Genomic DNA, 22,100 nt, shown 5'->3' on the forward strand with positions numbered 1-22,100 from the left:
CCCATTCTCCCCCAGGCCCTGCTCCAGTCCCTGGGAACAACTGTTCTACTCTCTGCTTCTATAAGTTTGATTTTGTTTTAAGATTCCACATATGTGTGAGATCACATGGTATTTATCTTTCTTGCCTGGCTTATTTCACTAAGCATAATGTATTCTAGGAACATCCATATTGTCATAAATGGAAGGATATCCCCTTTTTAAGCCTGAGTAGGATTCTAGTGTGTCTGTGTGTGTGTGTGTGTGTGTGTGTGTGTATAACATTTTCTTTATTCATCTGTTGTTAGACACTTAAGTTGATTCCATATTTTGGCTATTGTGATTAATGCTGCACCAAACATGGGAGTGCAGGTATCTCTTTGACATACTGATTTCGTTTCCTTTGGATATATACCCAGAAGTAGAATTGCTGGATCATATGGTAGTTTTATCCTTAATTTTTTGAAGACCCTTCATACTGTTTTCCGTAGTGACTGTACTAGTTTACATTCCCACCAACAGTGTAAAAAGGCTTCCTTTTCTCCATGTCTTCACCAACATTTGTTACCCTTTTTATGATTAAAAAAAAAAAAACTATTATAGGTGTCAGGTGATATCTCATCATGGTTTTAATTTGCATTTCACTTAAGATTAGTGATGTTGAGCACTTTTACATATACCTATTGACCTTTTTTTGTAGGTCTTGTTTTGATTTTAATTTTTTTGTAGAGAAGGTGTCTCACGATGTTGCCCAAGCTGGTTTCAAACTCCTGGGCTTAAGCTATCCTGCTACCTCAGCCTCCTAAGGTGCTGGGATTACAGGTGTAAGCCACTGTGTCAGGCCATTGTTTTGAGAAAGACCTATTCAGGTTTTTTGCCCATTTTAAAATCAGGTTATTTGCTTTTTTGCCATTGAGTTGTTTCTTAATTCTTAAAATATTAATAAGATGTGAGCAAACAGTTTAAATTTCAGAAAACTAAATATCTTTGAAGGTCACTGTACTAGTCTGTTCTCATGCTGCTGATAAAGACATATCTGAGACTGGGCAATTTACAAAAGGAAGAGGTTTAGCTGGACTCAGAGTTCCACGTGGCTGGGGAGGCCTCACAGTCATGGCGGAAGGCGAGGAGGAGCAATTCACATCTTATGTGGATGGCAACAGGCAAAGAGAGAGAGCTTGAGCAGGGGATCTCCTCTTTTTAAAAAATTAGATCTCATAAGACTCATTCACTACTATGAGAACAACGCAGGAAAGACCAGACCCCCTAATTCAATCATCTCCCACCAGGCTCCTCACAGGACATGTGGAAGTTGTGGGAGTTAAAATTCAAGATGAGAACCCCATCTCAAAAAAAAAAAAAAATTCTAACCTGCTTTAAGAAATAAAAATAGTGGTTTGCACTTGTAATTCCAACTGCTTGGGAGGCTGAAGTGAGAGGATCACTTGAGTCCAGGAGCTTGAGGCTGCAGTCAGCTGTGAATTGTGCCACTGCACTCTAGCCTGGGCAACAGAGTGAGACCCCACATCTCTTTAAAATTTTTTCAAAATATTTAAAATGATCAAAACGGGCCAGGCGCTGTGGCTCATGCCTGTAATCCCAGCACTTTGGGAGGCCGAGGCAGGTGGATCACGACGTCAGGAGATCGAGATCATCCTGGCTAACACGGTGAAATCCTGTCTCTACTAAAAATACAAAAAAATTAGCTGGGCATGGTGGCAGGCGCCTGTAGTCCCAGCTACTCCAGAGGCTGAGGCAGGAGAATGGCGTGAACCCGGGAGGTGGAGCTTGCAGTGAGCCGAGATTGCAGCCACTGTATTCCAGCCTGGGCGACAGAGTGAGACTCCATCTCAGAAAAAAATAATAATAATAATGATCAAAACACCAGAAAAGCTGCATACACAGATATACAAACACGTGGCCTGAGTTTGGCATTGAAAAGTTTCAATTTGGAAGATGTTACCTCACACAATACAGACAGCTTTAATGTTACTCATATATTAATTTACATTTTCTTTGATTCTCAGTAAAAGGTTGCCGGACATTCTTGCCAAATTGAAAGTTTTGGTAGTTGTGATTTTTAATACAAGTTTTTGTGTTAAATAGATTATTTTAATTCTAAGTGGCAATAGCTTCAAAGAGGAAAAGCACATTCACTTGTAACTGAGGTTGGCTTTATTATATTAGGAACTTTATTCCCTAGGGTTTCATAAATAGATGTACTGCTTAATTTATTTTGACTTAAGTGGAGCTAGTTTCAAATTAAAAGGCCAAGCAATACAGAGGATCCATATCCTCAAGTATGTCTAATACCAAGGAAACAGTTTTTATGTATTTTTGGTATTGTTTTATTTACTATATAGATTACTTAGAGTTTATAAAAAAATCTAATGCCTCCTTTATAAGTAATTTTAAATCATTCATTATATTCTTAAATTTATAATTTGTCAGAGTGAACATTATTTTTGGAAAAACAAATCATCTCTTTTAAACGCTATATGGAAAAAGTAATTTGGTTTTGCAAAATTTTCTTGGTAGTCACATTTTACAGAATTTTTGTGGTCTGAAATTAGAGTTTCATGATTTTAATTTAAGCGGGTAGCAATATAAAATACTTAACATCCCCATGAATTCCCTGTGCAGCCCAGTTTCTCATGTAGCATTTTAATATTTACCTTTGTCTTATGTATATTTAATTAAAATAAGCATGTTTCCTTTAATAAGTAGCTTTTTAAAAATGAATGAATGATAAATGAACTGAAATTCGTCTGAAAAACCCATATGATTATTTTTTAATTTATTTAAAAATAGAATCAATGCTCACATTTTAATACATTTGGATTCACATAACTTGAAAAATTTTAGAGATTACCGAATATAGATTGGAATCATTAACAATATTTTAAAAGAATAAAGGCATGTATAATTTTTATGGTTCATTAATGTTTCATGCTAAAAGCAAGATGTACAGTTGAATATACACTATGACTCTAATTCTATAAGGAAGTATGTAGTCCATAATAGTCACATACTATATTGCATACATGTGCTCACATACATGCAGTGGGAAAATGTTATCAATAGTTATCTTCGAATGGTTCTTTAAGTTGTTCTATATCTCCCAAAGTATGTATATGTATGAATATACTTCATATGTGTGTATGTATATATATACACACACATATGTATGCATACGTGTATATACACACACGTATGCATACGTGTATACACACACACGTATGCATACGTGTATACACACACACGTATGCATACGTGTATACACACACACGTATGCATACGTGTATACACACACACGTATGCATACGTGTATACACACACACGTATGCATGCGTGTATATATACACACACACGTATGCATGCGTGTATATATACACACACACGTATGCATACGTGTATATATACACACACACGTATGCATACGTGTATATATACACACACATATGTATGCATACGTGTATATACACACACATATGTATGCATACGTGTATATATACACACATATGTATGCATACGTGTATATACACACATATGTATGCATACGTGTATATACACACATATGTATGCATACGTGTATATACACACATATGTATGCATACGTGTATATACACACACATATGTATGCATACGTGTATATACACACACATATGTATGTATACGTGTATATACACACACATATGTATGTATACGTGTATATACACACACATGTATGTATACGTGTATATACACACACATGTATGTATATGTGTGTATATACACACACATATGTATGTATACGTGTATATATACACACGTATGTATACGTGTATATATACATACATATGTATGTATACGTGAATATATACTTATATATACATATACGTGAATATATACACATACGTATATATACATATTATACATATACGTGTATATATACATATACGTGTACATACATGTATGTCTGTACATACATGTATGTATACATGCATGTATGTCTGTGCATACATGTATGTGTGTGCATGCATGTATGTGTGCATGCGTGTGTTTACATACATGTGTGTACATACATGCGTGCATGTATGTATATGTGTATGTATGTATATTGCATGCAGGTATGCATGTGTATATATGTATGTATGTGTGTATACGTGTGTGTATGCATGTATGTGCCTGTATGTATATATACATGCATATATGTATATATGTGCATGCGTATATAGATGTATGTATATATGTACATGTATGTATATATGTACATGTATGTATATATACATATACACATACACACACATAAAGATCAAGTAGGTTACGTTATATGTTTGTTTGTTTTATATGTCCATACTTCTATGAAGATGGGTCTAGAGTGTTGTGAGTAGACGTGGTCCTCCTATAGCTAATCCTTGGGTGTTGTCAAATAGTCTAGGCTCCCAGAAATATTTTTATATTCATTTAAAAATTAGAACATACTTGTTTCTCTATAATTCTAAAAGAAGTTGTCAAGGGTGAATTGATAGATGGATGATAGTTTTTAGTCTGAGGAAAGAAAGATACTAAGATTTCAAAATTATCAAAATCTTGGACTTTAAAATATATTTCAAAAATATTATTTTAATTTTCTATATGTTTATCAATTTCCTAATCCTATTGACAAACTTCAGAGGAGAATATCTTTCTAGTAAGAGTGAGTGAAGCACAGAAGATGAAAAAAGTTTGCACAAGATTCCATTCGCCCAGCACGGTGGTGCACACCTGTAATCCTAGGCACCCCATAGACTGAGACAGGAAGATCACTTCAGCCCAGGAGTTCAAGGCCAGTCTGGGCAACATAGCAAACCTCCATGCCATTGAAAAAAAAAAAAAAAAGGATTAGATTCAAACGTAAGCCCCAGCCTGTGACTCCTTCACAGTGCTAGTTCATGCATTCATTTGTCATGCTAAAATTTGCAATGTGTGATATTCAAAAGCAGTGGGTCTTACATGGCCACTAATGCTTTAAATATAGTAGGATTAGGGGTCTTTGCTCCATAAAGTAAAAACTTTCTTCTAATTAACCGTATCTCCTTTTCCTTATGATTTCGTAATAGTAAAACAGATAAAGATTGCCACCTAGTGTGTTTAAGATTTCAACCAATCATGAAATGAACTTCTATAGGAAATTATATTTTCAGGTGCTGATGTTGGTTGAACTTATTTTTTTAAGATGACAACAGGCTTTTTCATTTTTAAGTACTTGAACCATATATGGATCTCAACAAAGTCTCCATAAGAGTGTGGGCATTTGGATTTCTTGCTTTCAGTTTCTTGCTTGTTTCTGTTTTCTTATTACAGAAAGAAAAAGGGTAGAAAATAACGTGATAAATAATACAGAAGTAGAAGGATGGGAGGGGGAATAGAGAATAGAAGTTCCTGACTCCACTGTCATTTCTCTTGTGAGAAAAATAAAAGACAATAGTATACTGTTGAGCCCTGTATTCTCCTGCCTTCAACAGCGCTGGCTCAGGACTCAGCAAGTCTTTCTCTTTGGGAGAGACAAGGCTCGCCAGGACTAGTGAAGATGACTCTGGTTCACTTCCTGGTAACCAGGGAAGGTGACAGAGCATGTGGCACCTACTTGGACATCATGAAATTTAAAACCAATGTGACACTGACTCCCACAGTGACCTACAGTGGCTCATCCTGGCTGTTCTAGAAGTTTCTGCACTTGCATTCTGCTGTGACTGTTACCTTGGTACCAATCTCATCACTCACATACATACATATGTGCATACATACATACAGGTATACATGTGTGCATACATACATACATATAGACACGCAGTGTCAAAATGACTTTTTTTCTGAGCCTTCCTATCCCTCATTCTTTCTCCGCCTGTCCTCCATGAACACTCCAGTTCTTTTTTTAAAAGAGCTGTATTTTCCTTAAAACAGATCACAGCTGTTTTTTGTTAAGGGTTGCTGTTGTTATAATTGTTTTTATTTAAATGAAAGACAATATTGCATCATCCTCACCCAAAATTCACATTACCAGGAGGTACAATTTCAAAATGTCCAGGCGATATTCAGTGTGTGACTTTGAATCTAGCTTTTCAGTCACTTTATAGAGACCCTAATAGTCTCTTCCCATCTCAGAAGAGACTCAGAAAAATATTTAGCTAAGTAGGCCTAGGAAGCCCCAATTTATTACATTGTATTATAATCCCTCCCAGCCCCACTTTACGTGGCAAGGCACTTAAAAAAGTTTCTGTGGGTAAAGTTGTTCAGGTGCAAGATTTCAGAATCATTTTATTTCATAGGATTTTTTGAGCATATGTGATTATTCAGTTCATTAAAACCCACGCATACTTTAAACCAAATCATATTCACAAAGTGAATCTTCTGTTGATCTTAACTACCAGATCTGTTTTTAAATGATTATAAGCAAAGTGTAAGACACAATTCAAAGATATGTTTGTATTATATTTATTTTCTTCTAACCACAAATAAAAATATGTTTTACTTGCCTTATTCTCCTAGTGACAGTATGTCTGAAAAGATCTGTTTTAATATTGAGTTGAGGACTTAGACAAAGATTTTAAAATTATATGTTAGGTATATATTCAAAGATAATTTAAGCATGACATACTTTTGAAAATAAATGGATAGGCTATAACCTGCCGTTTATCGAGGACATCTGCCACTGAAATCCTAGGAATCATTTTACTGTTACTAAAATGAGACCATCTTGAGATATTTGGCAGAAACAATTTCTGGGCAATTTATTAAAAAGTAATATATTTCCTTCACTAAAATGATAACCGTCTTTATGCTTTCATAGGGAAAAAAGACTGGTAAATTATCATAAATATTGTAAAGTGTATTACTTATAATACTTGTAAAGGAGATACAACCAAAGAGAAAATTAAATGTTTTAATAAATATGCAACCCTTTTGAGTTTTGAAAGATTCAAATCCAGTGTAATCTGTGTAAAAAATTAGGAGACATATTTCCATGGATTCATTTCAGATTGATGATGTGCCTTGTCAAGATGACTTAGTCCTGAAAAAAATAAACTTTATGGTAGGGCAATTATAAAGAATAAAATGAAAGAAGAGACTATAGCTTGGGACAATAACAAGATGTAATATTATTTTAATTTTGGTTATCTGAACTGCCTCTCATCCATTTTACAATACAATGTCTTCAGCTTGGCCATGCACTGAAGCAGATGAATAGTTTATCAGACTGGCAAATCAAGTCGGCATAGGTGGCATGTCTTTTCTCCTTGTGTAATATACCTCCCATTATGGAATTTTTAATAACATTTTTTAACGTCAGAAACCATTGAACTATCTTGAATGCAATATATGTAGTATATACACCTATTGAAAATGTCTTTTGTCTTCGGACTTCTAACACACTACACAGTTTACTGATTTGTCCACCACTCCCAAGAATGTTTGGCTTCAAATGAGCTCTAAAGGTGGCTTTATGTGTGTAGAAATTTGTCAAATGCTGAAGTGTTTAGCTCTGGATTTTGTCTTCATGCTTTTTAAACACTGGTGTATCTGTAAATATTTCTCAGTTGTTTTGTGAGAGTTAGGCCACTGTTTCAAAATAAGTACATAAGAGAAATTGCAGCCCTATATTTACCTATATGACACAGCCAGAAGGGAAAGTCAGAATGATGGGCCAAGGAAGACATGTAGCTGGCCAACCCTGGCATCACTTTGAAATTTGCATTTATTGGGCCATTTTCCTAGAGCTTTATTTTTAATCTTTTTAAGCTGTTCCATAGGAATCAGCCAATGCATATCACAAAAGGGGACCATTCCAGGTATGGCTGTGCAGCTTACTACCTGCGTGTCTTTGTGTTAAATCTCTTAATCAATTTGAGCTACAATTTTCTCATCTGAAAAATGGGAGTAATGTCACCTACCTTGCAACATTGTTGTAACAGTTGATGATTGTATATAAAATACACTTGCTATGATAACATTCTTTTTACTTTTGTAAATGCTTGAAATTTTCATATCTTTTTTTCCCCAGAACTTTTTCTTTCCCCCAGAGCTTTTAATGCTGTCATCGTCCCTCTCTCTCTCTCTCAACTACCACTGATTTAGTTTAGGTCCTCATCTCTTCTATTCTCTACACTGGTCTCCCTGCTTCCATTTTTGCCCCTTTAAAGCCCTCAATCTTTTATAGACCTGTCACAGGGTCTCAAGAGTCCTTCTCAGCGAAGTATCAGTTTTCTGAGTCTTTGCAATTTCCTGACTGCATAGGAAAGCAAAAATCATTATGATTTAAAAGGTTTTACTACTGCTGCTAATTATTATTATAGAAATGTTTATTGAACATTTACTGTGTGGTAAGCACATTTTTCAGCACTTAACATTATTAATGTATTGAATCCCAAAACATCACTATATGTATGTGCTATTATCTCCATTTTACAGATGAAGAGGCCAAGGGAAAGTGAAGTTTAATAACTTGCACAATTTCACACACCTAGTATGTGGCAGAGCTGAAATTCCAACCCAAACTTGCATCAGAGAGTAAAATCCAAGTTCTTGTACATTTCATACAAGGGCTCTGTGATCTGCTGCCTGGCTCATTACCACCCATGATTCTGAATTTCCTGCCTTCCATGGCATTCTCTAGAATCACCGGGCTTCTCATTGCAGCTCTGTATCTGCTTCTTTCTCATCTAGGCAGCTGCTCTGCCTCCTTGGCTTCATCCCTCTCTGCTGGCTCCCTTGGGCTCAATGGCCTCCTTGCTACTTCAGTGCACCAGGCCTGCTCCTACCCTGGGCCATTGTTCTAGGAAAGAGCCTTTCTGGGCTTGACCTCAGAAGACCTTTTTTTTTTGAGAGTCAAGGTAAATTATGTAAATTATTTATTGATGACAGAAGAACACTATCTTAGTCCAGTTTCTGTTGCTATAACAGAATAGCATAGACAGGGTAATTTATATAGAAAAGAAGTTTATATCTTACAGTTCTAGAGGCTGGGTAGTCCAAGGACATGGCATCAGCATCTGATTAGGATATTTGGGATGCATCATCCCAAACGATGGAAAAATGGAAGGGCAAGTGAGCACATGCAAAAGAGAAAACATGAGGGGCTGGGCTCACTTTATAACAACCCAGTCTTACGATAACTAACCCACTCCCACCATAACAGCATTAATTCATTCATGAGTGTGAAGCCCTCCTGACCTAATTACTTCTCACAGGCCCCCACCTCTTAATACTGTTGCAATGGCAATTAAACATCAACATGGGAAAATACCTTTCTCAATTGACATCCTGCCTCTACCACTTATTAGCTTTTAGACCTTATGCCCTCTCTGAACCTCAGTTGCCTCTTCTATAAAATGATCATAAAACCCAATGTCCTACCTTCTTAGAGTTCTAGAGTTCTATGAATAATCTCTACAAAGAGCAGGTGCCCCTTGAAAAACATGATTCTGGAACTAAGGGGGTGTAAAATAACACATGCTTCCTTTACATTGTTTTTTCCTTCTTCTGCTTTTATTTCCCACATTTTTATTTTCAAGATCTCCACATGGTTTGATGATGACCACAGCACCTATTCTAGCTATTGGTAACAATTTATTGAGTAACATCATCCATATGCTCCCTGTGCCCCAGCATGTTTCATGGATGTTGTTTTGGGTCACTCAGGTCGTTTTCAGATTGTTCATGAGTGAGCGAAAAGTTTATTTGCACTGTTCTCAGGGCCATGTCCAGGGAGCTGTCTGTGTTGAATAAGAGCATTCACTTTTGATTTAAGAATTTTATCTAGCTAGATCAAGAAATAGCTGATGGTGACTCTGGAAATCCTTGTCTCAAATTATTCATGCTAAGAAATACCACAAAAGAACCCTGGGCCCCAGTTTCTCACTTTCCTCTAACTGGAATGTTGCACAACTTTCCTTGCCCTTCCCTGTCCCTCCAAGACACGTCATGCTGACACCTTGCTCCCATACCCCAGGCACGGTGTAGCTGGGGTTGCTGCAGCAACAGCACACACGGAGTAACATTTCCCAGTGACTACAGTGGCTGGGATGAGTCAGTTGAACATTTCACTGGGTTTTTATTAGTGTATGATGCAGTCCCATGTCATCTACAGTTCCTAGCCTGTCCAAGACTTACACGGGATGATGTGGAACACTCCATGCTAATCACCTTCAAATATTAGATGGTCAAGGGTTCTCTCACTGAAGTCACTGCGTTGCTGGTTCCTTCCACAGCACCCCTTACTAATATCTACAGTAAGAGGCCAAAAGTAAAACTCAGGCCCCACTGCTGGAACACCATTTCTACTATTGCATATCCTGTGTGCCTAAAAAGCAACAGTGACCCTGGCTGATGATCAAGAAGCCCCTCTTTTTACCCAGGGAGTTGGACAATTGTTAACATCCCAGAAGACATGTTTTTAACCCAGTTGCTGGGAAGAACATGTGCTGAAGTATAAGGATGGAATCACTGTAATTCTCTATGGGAACTCATGAAAGTGGAACTTGCCGTTTAATATTGAACGACACTGAGCACAGGGTTATTGATGATTTCTAATGTGGATTTGGTTTATTTTTCAGACACGGAGATGACTTGATTGTGACTCCATTTGCTCAGGTAAGCACAGCTTGGTGAATGGGCAGGTTTCTCACAGATGTAAAAATTTAATTTGGGGGATTAGTTCGGGTTATTAATTTAATTTAATTTTAAATCAAGCACAAGTATAAATACAAATTCTTGGTTCATTCAAGCAATTCAAAAGCAATGCTAGAGAAAGTGACTTTGGCTATATTAATCTGTTTCCTATAAACCCATAGTACCAAAGAGTGTCTTTGCTTCAAATAATAAATTAGCTAAGGGATATACTTAATTGGGCTCATACTGACATAAGCACTAGAAGCAGAAGGCTATATCATGGCTTAAGTTATGTTTAGTATAATTAGGTACATGATCAGTGCTTGAAATTCAATATTCCAATTCAACCCAATACCTTATTTATCTCTTTTTCACATATGCCATTTGTGCAGAGATTTAGCTGAGTGATGTGTTGATGTTTACTTCTTCCTTCTAGGCATACAAATCATGAAAATACTTTAACCACATGACATATGTGCAAGCAGGTGATAACATGATCTAAAATGTTTGGAAATATAAATATGACAGAGTTGATGACCAGATGTTCTATGTATAGACCAATACTTCTCAACCCTACCTGCACGTTAGATTAACCTAGAGACCTCTTATCCCAGTGCCCAGGCTGCAGCCCTGGTCAATTAAATCCAAAAATTTGGAGATCTATTACAAGCATCTGTATTTGTTAAAGGCCTTAGTATTTTTCTAGTGTGCAGGAGAAGTTGAGAGTCTCTGGTATAGACAACTAAGGGCAGAATGAGATAAAACTGATTTAACCTGGGGCATGAAGCAGGTTTAAAACCAACACTGATGAGTAAGAAATGTTAAATATTAAAATGCAAGTAATCCTGAGAGGTTGTAAAAATTATAATCAGGCCTATATCATACATCAAGGTGCTCTTGCACCTTGGACGACTCACTTACATTTTCTGGGTCCTCTTTTTTTTCACCTGGTAGAGTTAGGGGACTGAGCTGGATGAAAGACAGTCAGATCTAGCTAAAACCCTTTCACCTCCTCTTGCCAACTCAATGGACTTGAGCGAGTCACTGAACTTTTCCAAGTCTGGTCTCTTCCTCTGTTAAATAACAGTTCCAAGAGTACCCACCTCATAAGATTGCTGAGACACTGAAATAATACCACGCTTATAAAATGCTAGGCACAATTGCTTGAAAATATAATATTATAAAAACTTTGTGATTGGTTTAAATGTATAGGGCTGAAAATGTTCTTTCATTTCTAAAATGTCATAAGTATTATTTTTTAAATGGATAATAGGGTTTAGATAGTAGGATTATGTATAGTTCTACTTTTTAAAACTTTCCAAACTTTTATTACTGTAACTTAGACCTATAATATAATCAATTCATAAGTAACATAATGTATAATAGTAACTTTTTAAATTAATGCAGGCAATTAAAAATAAAATACAATCACCATCCTTTTCAGACGGTTAATATCTTGTTTGCTGAAGGTTTTGCTGGAGATTATGAATTCTTTCTAGTACCTGTATTTCTGTGTCCAAAAAATTTACACTTGTATGATTTAATAATATGATGTGATAGCAAAATCTTATAAAGCTGAGGGTTTTTAATTGATTACTATTGAAAACTTATGGCCGGGTGCGGTGGCTCGTACCTGTAATCCCAGCACTTTGGGAAGCTGAGGTGGGTGGATCACCTGAGGTCAGGAGTTCGAGACCAGCCTGGCCAACTTGATGAAACCCTGTCTCTACTAAAAATACAAAAAATTAGCCAGGCATGGTGACGGGTGCCTGTAATCCCAGCTACTTGGGAGGCTGAGGCAGGAGAATTGCTTGAACCCGGGAGGTGGAGGTTGCAGTGAGCCAAGATCATGCCACTGCACTCCAGCCTGGGTGACAGAGCAAGACTCTGTCAAGAAAAAAAAAGGAAAGAAAGAAAACTTATAATTCTATATCTAAGACCTGAGAGAGAGGTGAACAGACAAAATATGGCATAACAATGTAAGTAACATCATCAAACATAGAACCAATCATTCCAATTTGAGTTCATTCAAGTAGCTATTCTTGTTTCTAACCAAATGATCTAGGTATTATTATAAGAAAAAATATATATAAATATTTAATAGCAAATGAAAAAAGGTCTGTGTATGATATATGGTCTTTTACATCAAGTAATATTTATTAAGCTGCAACAAATAGATTAGTAAATTGGACTTGAACCCTGCCATCAGTGCTCTTAAATTCCAAGGAAATCTAGTCTTTTACCTGATTAGATATTTTCTGTAGTGTACCTATAATCTCCAAGAAAAAAAAAACTAATGGAATTTCAAGATATTGGGAAATACACACATATATATAATTTAGTCCATGTTAGTAAGCTATTTAAATAAAAAAGATGTGTACTTAATATACTTGAAATTAGAACTTGGAATATAAATCAGCTATATAATTTATAGGCATATCTGATGCCTAAAAATAATCCCATAGTATATTAAGTCTTTGCTTATGATTAGCTAAGTGACTCATAACACCTTGTAGAGAGTGGTCATTACTTGAGAGGCTGCCGATTTTTTTTAAGGGGCTTCATCATGGTTTTCACAAATGGCCTTTTACTGGAGTATAAGACCTGGAAAGCCCCACTAGAATTAAAAACAAAACAAAACAAAAAACTGTTAAGCCCTGAAGAGTTTCACCACTCTTCATAGAGCATCTGTGGGGAGGGGTTAAGAGAGAAGGCCCAGTGAGTATGTTTGAGTGGCCTTCTCTTAAACCCTGTTGGACATGATTGGCATGTTTTGCTGACCCAATCACTAACTTCTCAAATTTTCTTTAATACAAAGTAAAGCACTTACCACTTAATGGTAAGTGCTATTTTAGCATTAACTATTTAAAACTAAAAACATAAGATACTTATGTCACTTGAAGTGATACCAATCTAATTTGTCCTGATATACCATAATTGCTTTCACCAAAGGACAGAAAACAATGGATTTTAGAAAAGTCACTCAGAAAAATATTTAGCCAAGTAGGCCAAAGAATTACCCTCTTTTCCCAGCATGCTTTGAAAATTGGAATTTCACACTAAATTCCAGTGAAAAAGCTATGCTTCTCAAAAAGACAAAACAAAACAAAAACTTTTTGCATAAAAGTTTAGAAAATAATAAGAGAAAAGGAAAATTTTCTAAAATTCCAAACCCCAAAATAACTGCTACTGACATTTTATTTTATATCCCTTCAGATTTATTTTTCTGTGCATATTTTCTGTCCCATGGCTCCTAAAAATGGCCCTCCCCTGTCTAAAGTGTTCAAAGATCCCCTCCCAAATCCATCTCATCTTCTGCCTCTTCTTGAGAACTCATTTCTTTATGCCTGAGTCCATCTCCAAAACACGAAAGGATCTCTCCCTGGTCTTTCCAAATCATGGTTTCCTTTGACGTGAAAAGAGCAAAATCCTAAATTAGAGGAGAATTTAGGAAGCCGTGCAAAGATAGATTGCACTTTTTTGGCCAGGCTAAAGCCTGAAACATCCTGGATAGTAATTTTCAGAAAGGATCCTATAGTATCTCTCCATAGTTTATCCCATTGTCTAAAACACTGTCAGGGCTAGAAATTCTTGTTGGTGTTTAACCTAAACTCTTTTCCACCTCTGATTTCTTATGCTTTCCCCTGTAAGCTCAGAATCCCTTTGGTCCTCAGAAAAAGTGACAGCTTTAAATATTTTTCTTATTTCAATTGTTAAAGTATTCTCTTGTGTTTGTGTTGAAATCTTTTGGTGTGGGTGTTTCCTTAGCACGAAGGCTAGAGAGGAATCCCACTGGAGTGCACTCGGCAACTGACCTTTTTTTCTTGGCCAGAGTTCTTGGGGGCCAAGGAGCACTAAGGAGGCACAATGCTGATAAACTGTAGGAAACTCTTCTCTGCTGTCAGCTGCCTCCGGGCTCAGTGATCCCAGGATTTGTGACACAACTACCCTGTAGTAAAACTCTAAGTTGACTAGAATTCTCATGTGGAAGTGCGTAATGTTAAATGAAGTAGACTCTGATGAAAGAAAGAGAAGACAGGAAAACCCAAGCATTATGCTGGATCCCTGGAGAAACCCTCACATCATTCAGACTAAGGAGATATCCCTGATTTGAAAATACAGAGGCAGGAGAATAACTTGAACCCAGGAGGCAGAGGTTGCAGTGAGCCGAGATCGCGCCATTGCACTCCATGCTGGGCAACAAGAGCAAAACAACGTCTCAAAAAAAAAAAATACGGGGTAGGAACAACAACTACATCTCTTTACCTTTACTCTAACCAAAATACAGCACCTGGGATACTTCTAGGATAAAAATGCAGTAGTTATTAATACTATAGAATATTACCATTTAGTTGGTAATAAAATATAACCAATATTCTCATATTCCTGCCTGTCCCTCAGCCACTTCACCCAGCAGCAACGATCTTGTGGCCTCATCACCATCCCCAAGCTTGCAGACTGTGCTAGGCCCTCCCTGCCAGGCTATGAAAGAAGATAGTCACCTCGTTTCAGTCGGTGCTAAATTTTTAGCTTTTCTTTAGCCTTAATTAATTTAAATTACAACTACTATCTTCTGGACATCTAAGTTCTTTTTAAGAGCGAACCATATAAAATTGTCTATCAACCTTTTCTGGTGTACAAACCAGCAATTTCATAGGGTTTAAACAAAACATAACTTGGAAAGAGGTTTTCTTTTCATAAAAATGACCTTTCTATTTTGTAAATAAGCATAACTTGACTCCAGCTTTTTCCGGAGGTAAAACCGAAGTAATGAATCTCTCCCAGTGCGGGTCGCCGCTTCCTCCGCCGCCAGTGGCACCTCAACCTCATGGTCTGTGTTTTACCGCCATCTAGTGGTAACAAGTGTATATGGTTATGAAAAACAATCCTCGAAACCATTTATTTTCCTCTTTTTTTTAGGCTATGATGTTCAGCTGTTTAAGTGTTAAATGATAACCGCATTTTCCTGCTATTTTCAGTGATTCTTATTGTTTAATAAATGTTTAGAAGCACCTAAGAAGATCCGAGAGTAGCGTACGTAAATAACATTGAATCCTTCCCCATGGGCTAATACATGAACCATCTTTTTCTAAAATTTTTCTGTAAAACTACCAGTATTTCCTTCCTAAGGAATGTATATTTCTCATCATTCCCAATGTATTTTTGACGTTGACTGGCTATACTTCTGCTTGGTGGGGCGGAAGAGAAAGAAATGACCTTAATTTTCTAACCATTGAGCTCTGTGGAAGAAACCTCAGGGATCTTTTTTGGTTAGCAAGCATTAAGGAGTAAGGACAATTGTAAAAGGAGCCTTAAAGCTTTGACTACAGTTCTTAAAGAGTCGAATTCAGGGGAAGTGAGGGCTGCCCTGAACAAAAGCAAAGAACAATGGAACTTTAACTTAGGGGCTTCAGTAAAACTGTTTATAGTTCTCCCCACAGCCTGCAGTAACAGATGCTCCCTCTTTGTGCCCTGCAATGCAAAGTGAAAGCTTAAAAGACTAACACAGTGATAACAGTGATGACGACACCAAGAGTCAGTCAGCGAGGCCCAAGACAACACCCCGTTATAAGATTTGTCTAGAAATGTTATTTACACTTCTGCCAATAGCATACATGTCATACTGTAGAAGATAATAGTTAACACCAAACATAAAATTTATAAAATACTGTTTGTCCTGCTGCAAAAGAAAAAAAAAACCCACACACACACAATAAATAATCTAATACTGGCATGCCTAGGAAATAATTTCTCTACAAGATTATTTATTGCAACAGTGTTTGTACAAAAACGACTTTAAGATAGAAAACCTAAAAGCTGATTGCTAGTGGCCAGGCAGCTGATTGTCTGAAGGAGAGACCGGAAGACAGATTTCTTTTTTCACTTTTTATTTTGAAGTATTTCATATATATGGGAATATAGCTTGTAATTATGTAAAATATAAAGAATAATACTAAAATGAACAGTTTAAGAAATAGAACAGTTATCAGTATTTTAATGTCCCCTGAGTGTCCCTCCCCAGGTTAATCTGTTTCTATTGCGTCTTTTCAGAAGTAATAATAATTTTGATTTTTATCTTAATCATTGAAGGGGAGACTTTTTGCTTTATACTCTTTTGTTTAAATTCTGAAGCATGTGAAGATAAAAATTATACAAAAATAAATAAATTTTAAACTAAAAACCAAGACAAAATAATATTAAATTAGATTATTTATTAAATTAGAAGTTTATTATAATAGAGGCAAAAACTCCTCTACAGAAATTTTTTCTTTGATGAACTAATTTTTCTTTTCATGACTGATGTTTCCCTTCAAATGATCATAGAAAATAAGTTGCCTGCATTTCTATGTCTATTTACCCAGCTGTCAACTGCAATGAACTTAACTATTATGTATTGGAATAAAAATCTCAGAATTCTAGGGTTAAAAATTTTGCCTAGGAAGGGGATCAGTTAGCTGGTGCAATGATTTTATCTTAAAGTTTCCATTAGTATGTTTGATATTCACTTCTTAAAACATAAATTAAGCCTGCATGATTTAATGACAGTGGATCATTTATCCGATTTACTTCTGCATCATTCAAGATTTCAGGCCTAATGAAAGACATCGTGGTCTGATGTCAGCAGTCGGCCATTTGAATACTCCATCATAGGCAGCGTGACCTTTCAGAGCCGTGGGTTGTTTATATGAGATAATGAGCCAGGTTTTTCCAGTGACTGAGTTAATCACGGTTGGCTTCTTAGGAAGCAGCATTAACTCCTTTAGGGGAAAATTCTCTAAGTCACTGTCCCAAGGCGTACACAGCTCTCCATTGACTTACACAAATGAATGTCAATTTCATAAACAGCAACAACAAAACAGAGTCTGGGACATTTTTGTCTTAGAAAAAAAATTAGACTGATTTTAGTCTAGGTCTGTGCCAGATGAAACATTTCTGAAAACAACTCTGGAAACTTTGAAGCAATTAAAACTTTGGAGACTCTTGAATTACCAATGCTAGGCATTAAGTAAATTTCCCAAGTGCATGCCAAGTCATTAAGTCAAAGGTAACGCTGCCATCATGGGCTAATATTGGCTGAATGCTTTCTATTTGCCAGGCACTGTTCTTGGCACCAAACCTGTCATTCCATATACTCCTCACAACAATTCTACGAGGTAGGTATCACTATCCCAGTTTTCCAGGTTAGGAAGCTGAGGTACAAAGAGGTTGCGTATCTAGTCCAAGTTCACACATTTACTACATAACAGAGTCAGACAGTCTGGGTTGTTAGGTAATACCTACTCAGACATTTGGAATCTGTGTTTTACATAAACTTAGCACTCTAGCTGTCACCCAAATCACCTATAATCCCATCTAATATGGGTTTGACCCTGGGGAAACTTGCCCATTTCAGGAGAAAGAGAGGAGGGAAGAAGGAGATAAGGCTCTAGGAACCTTCTCCTAGGCTCACTTCCAGTCCGTTGGCTACTTTCTAGTTCCAACTGGAATTAGAAAAAGCGACTGTTAGAGATAGTGACACCTATTGGTCCTGCCTTGTCATGTGTGTGGGCATGTTGTGTCTATGTATTCATTTAGTCAACAAATTTTTATTGAGTATCTTCTGTGTGCCAAGCATTGTGCATGTACAGGGCGTAGCATTTTACATAAGAAACGCATCCCTGAGAGCTTCTTACAATGCACAATTCAGATAACCTTAACAAAAGAAAACAATGTCTGCTTACTAGCTAGAGTAGCCATGTGGCAAAGGTAGAAAAACAGTTTAAAATTCACTTCACTTGCCAACTTATTATTATGAGATTCTTCATCAATTTTTGAAGAGATTTGGGAGTAGGGAATTTTTTATCCCTAAAGTGAGATTTATTAGCATTTTATATTATACTATTTGAAATGTGCATAAAATGCAATCATGTTATCTGTGTATTGCCTGGAATATTGTCTTGGTGACTAAGGAACCCAGAAATACTGTGGAAACTGCTGCTACTGTCACCATGTGCATAGACAATGTGGAGAGATTTCTGGAAAATCCCTGCAGTCTGGCCTCTCTGGATTTCGTGTGGATACCTACAAACTGCACTAACTGTTGGGAGATTCTTTAGTGGTATATGAAACTAAGTTGTAAGCAATATCAAGTTTTCTCTTAACAAACCATTTTCAAGTGTATTTAAAATGGCCTTAGCTCAAGAAGTTTCAAGAATCCTTTCTTGTTGTAGGTCTTGGCCAGTCTGCGAACTGTACGAAACAACTTTGCTGCATTAACTAATTTGCAAGATCGAGCACCTAGCAAGTAAGATATCCTTTTTCCCCCCTCTTTTTTGCTGAACTTTTAAATAAGTTTTCTCAACTTGATTGAGCCCAAGGCAATATGTTAGACTTCTCTGTGTTGTTGCCATGTTGTCTGTGTATACTAAGTCATATGATGTCCTGTTAATTTTCTATAAATACTTCGTGGTGATGGTTCTAATATCAGAAATGAAGCAGTATGACAAATAAATATGGTGATTCCATCTGTCAGAAATCACCTGGCATGATCAGTCCTCCGCCCAGTTATTTACACTCAGGGTAACTTTATAGTTTCGGCTTACTTCATAAATTAACCGTGGGTGAATAATCTCATCACACCTTAAGATCAGCTGAAAGTCATCCTCTCAAGACAACGATGATTTGGAGAAGCTCCATATCATAGCAAAGATCTTTGATTCTCCTGCTGTTACTGACTTTCAGATCAGCGGCATTCATGGAGCAATTAATAGAATTGTGGTTTATGTGACAACAGGGAAAGCATTTGAAAGATGGGAAATGATTATCATTTCAGGTTCTTGATAAAGGCAAAAAAATCTAAAAAGATAAAAGTAATTTTTCAATATTAAATGGAAAACTGGTTTGCTGTTATTTCAATGTCCATCTTTTAAAAAAAATCTGCTATTAATAAGAAATAAAATATTAAAATACCAACTTCAAATAATTTTCCAGAAGGAAAAAAAACATTTAAATCATATTAAGAGGATAGTAAATATAAGTGTATTAGGAACTATAACTTATCTAAGTGCATAACATTTCATAGTAGTTACTACTTCTTAAAAACAATGAAAAATCTGAACTTTCCATTTCATAGTAATAAAATTGACCTCCCAGATTCACATTTTTCATTATCAAAAATAGCTCTGGCCGTTATTCAAGTACTTCTTGTGATAGAAAAAAGTTTTTAAAAATCAATGTAAATGTAACAATGCAAGCTATTGGAATGGAACCCATTAGGTTCTGTTTTTCCAGGTAATGAATTTTTGCAGTCCTATTCTCTCAGCCTGAATACTTCTCATCTTCTTCTTCCTCTCCTCATCTACTGGGATAATTGTCATTCATTCTTTTGGTTGCAGCTTAAATAAAATTTCTTTTGGAGCATTGTCCCTGACGATACCCAACATAGACACACACCCACAAGCCCTAATCAAAGTGATGTGCCTTTCCATCTCTGTCTGATTGTACCTTGTACTTGATTCCTATGTTAGCACGTAGCTCTCTGTGCTCCTGTTGCCTGTTTGTCTATTGGGATGCTCTTGAACACTGTCAGTTCCCAGTGAGTAGGAATGTAGTCGGTTCACATTTGTATTCCCTGTGCCTAGCATAATACAGAGTCTATCAGTCTGCAAAGGCCTGTTCGCTGAAAGGGCAAAGTAGTAACTCAGCATGTAAAATCTGAGGGCATGCTTTGAGGTACCTGTTCATTACCAATCACGTTTTCTATGTAACGTGGCCATGCAATGTCATACTGACCTCAGCGGCCCCCTTGGGCTTTGGGGATTTGGTAGCTTGTAAGGTCAATCACCTCCCCCTTAGAAAGTCTCAGCTCTGCAGAAGAAATGAAGTTAACTGGTTGTCACTCCCAAACTTTTTAGTCTCGAATTTTACCCAGGAAACTGAGATTTTTGTCTTTAAAAAGTGAACAAGAAACTGCCTTTATGCTTCCTTTACATGTGGTCACCTGGGTACCAGCATTTAAATCTGTGGCAGGCAAATAGTTGATCAGTCAGGCTCCAGAGACGATCTGAGGCCTGTTTCTATGCAAGACAGAAGTTTTCAGCTGACATACAGGAATGGAACAGATTGAAATGGAAAGGAGGAGCTGGAAGAAAACAGAAAATCATAGCTTGAGCCTGAACTTCCTCTCTGCCTTGTCAATGCCCAGGGTGACATCTATAACCAAACAGTATTATCTGGCAGACTCTAAGTAAAGGCCACTGTGGTCTTCCTTTTGGTCAATGCAAATTTGTGCCTCCATTACTGATTCAAACCAAATCGGCTTCTTTGGGTATCAGAATAGTAGGATTCAATCTATTCACGGCTAAACTCGATTCTGTTCAGTGAGAACAAAGTGCTGTAACTCTGCCTCATCACATGATGACCCTGGAAGAATCAGCACTTTCCCTGCTGGGCACTCACAGAGCCACTAGAACATTTCCAAGCTCATCCTTGGATTTTATGGAAGGCATGTGCTCCTTTGCACAAGCCACCCTTTTTATTTGCTGCAGAAAAGGAGTCTAGGAAGAATGCATTCCAAACCCAGCCCCTGGGTGGGTATTCAGATGCACATTGCTGACTTGTTAACACACTACTGCTTCTTGTCACCTTGGGTTTTTTGTTCTTGTTTTGCCCTTGAGATTTTTTATTCCAGAAGTGAGTTCTGGCTCATCTGTCATTAGAGGAGGTATCGAGGCAACCATGGATCAAAGTATTAATATTTTCTGCTTGCCATTACTTGTTCAGATATCAAGTTCCTGAGTACCAGTTAATTGTGGGATTGATAGTAAAAGGAGATAATTAGTATTGAATCAACCATTTGGTTTTCCAAAACGGTAGAAGAGTGTGAAAATATTTATTTAATACCATTCCCAGACAAAATCAATGGTTTCTAAATTTTCACAGAGCAAGGACTAAAAAGGAATAATCAGGATATCAATTATTTGAATGATAAACTCTTAGCCAGAAGGTAACAGATAACACCCTGTTACACACAGCAAGACCCCATCTCTAAAAAAAAAAAATTAATTAGCCAAGCATGGTGGCATGCACCTGTAGTCCCAGCTACTTGAAAGGCTGAGGTGGTGGGGGGAATCACTAGAGCTCAGGAGTTCAAGGCTGTAGTGAGCTATGATCACACCACTGCACTCCAGCCTGAGCAACAGAGTGAGACCCTATCTCAAAACTTAAAAAAAAAAAAATTTAAGAAGAAGAAGATAATTACTGGTATATAGACCAGAGCTATTTCAGAGCAGCTGCTTAAAATATTAATATTTTGGTTTATCGAGTTTAAATTCTCCCCATTTTTCCCCCAACCATTTTATTTTATAACTAAAAAAACTAAAATAATTCAGAAGTAAAATTTGGTGCATTTTCAATCAAACACAAAATTTTAATCCCAAATCGATACCAATAACCTTAAGAGCAATGAAAGGGAGCCAGAGGCTGAGTGGAACCAGTGAGAATTTACAAAATCCCAG

The 22,100-nt window shown here is 36.8% G+C and overlaps 1 protein-coding gene across 24 annotated transcripts in view; it reads left to right on the forward strand.

Annotated features, from left to right (window-relative positions):
• PDE4D (phosphodiesterase 4D) overlaps window positions 1-22,100 on the forward strand; it is a 1,566,198-nt gene that overhangs the window by 1,330,129 nt on the left and 213,969 nt on the right. For all 24 annotated transcript variants that reach the window (XR_010156913.1, XM_063810423.1, XM_063810422.1 and 21 more), the window contains 2 exons: window positions 10,551-10,587; window positions 18,816-18,889. Coding sequence is in view for 23 of the 24 variants with exons in the window: in XM_063810423.1 (XP_063666493.1) it covers window positions 10,551-10,587; window positions 18,816-18,889 (111 nt within the window). In the remaining variant the exon portion in view is untranslated. The remainder of the gene's footprint in view (window positions 1-10,550; window positions 10,588-18,815; window positions 18,890-22,100) is intronic.

Source organism: Pan troglodytes, chromosome 4 (genome assembly GCF_028858775.2).
Source record: "Pan troglodytes isolate AG18354 chromosome 4, NHGRI_mPanTro3-v2.0_pri, whole genome shotgun sequence".
Classification (NCBI taxonomy): domain Eukaryota; kingdom Metazoa; phylum Chordata; class Mammalia; order Primates; family Hominidae; genus Pan; species Pan troglodytes.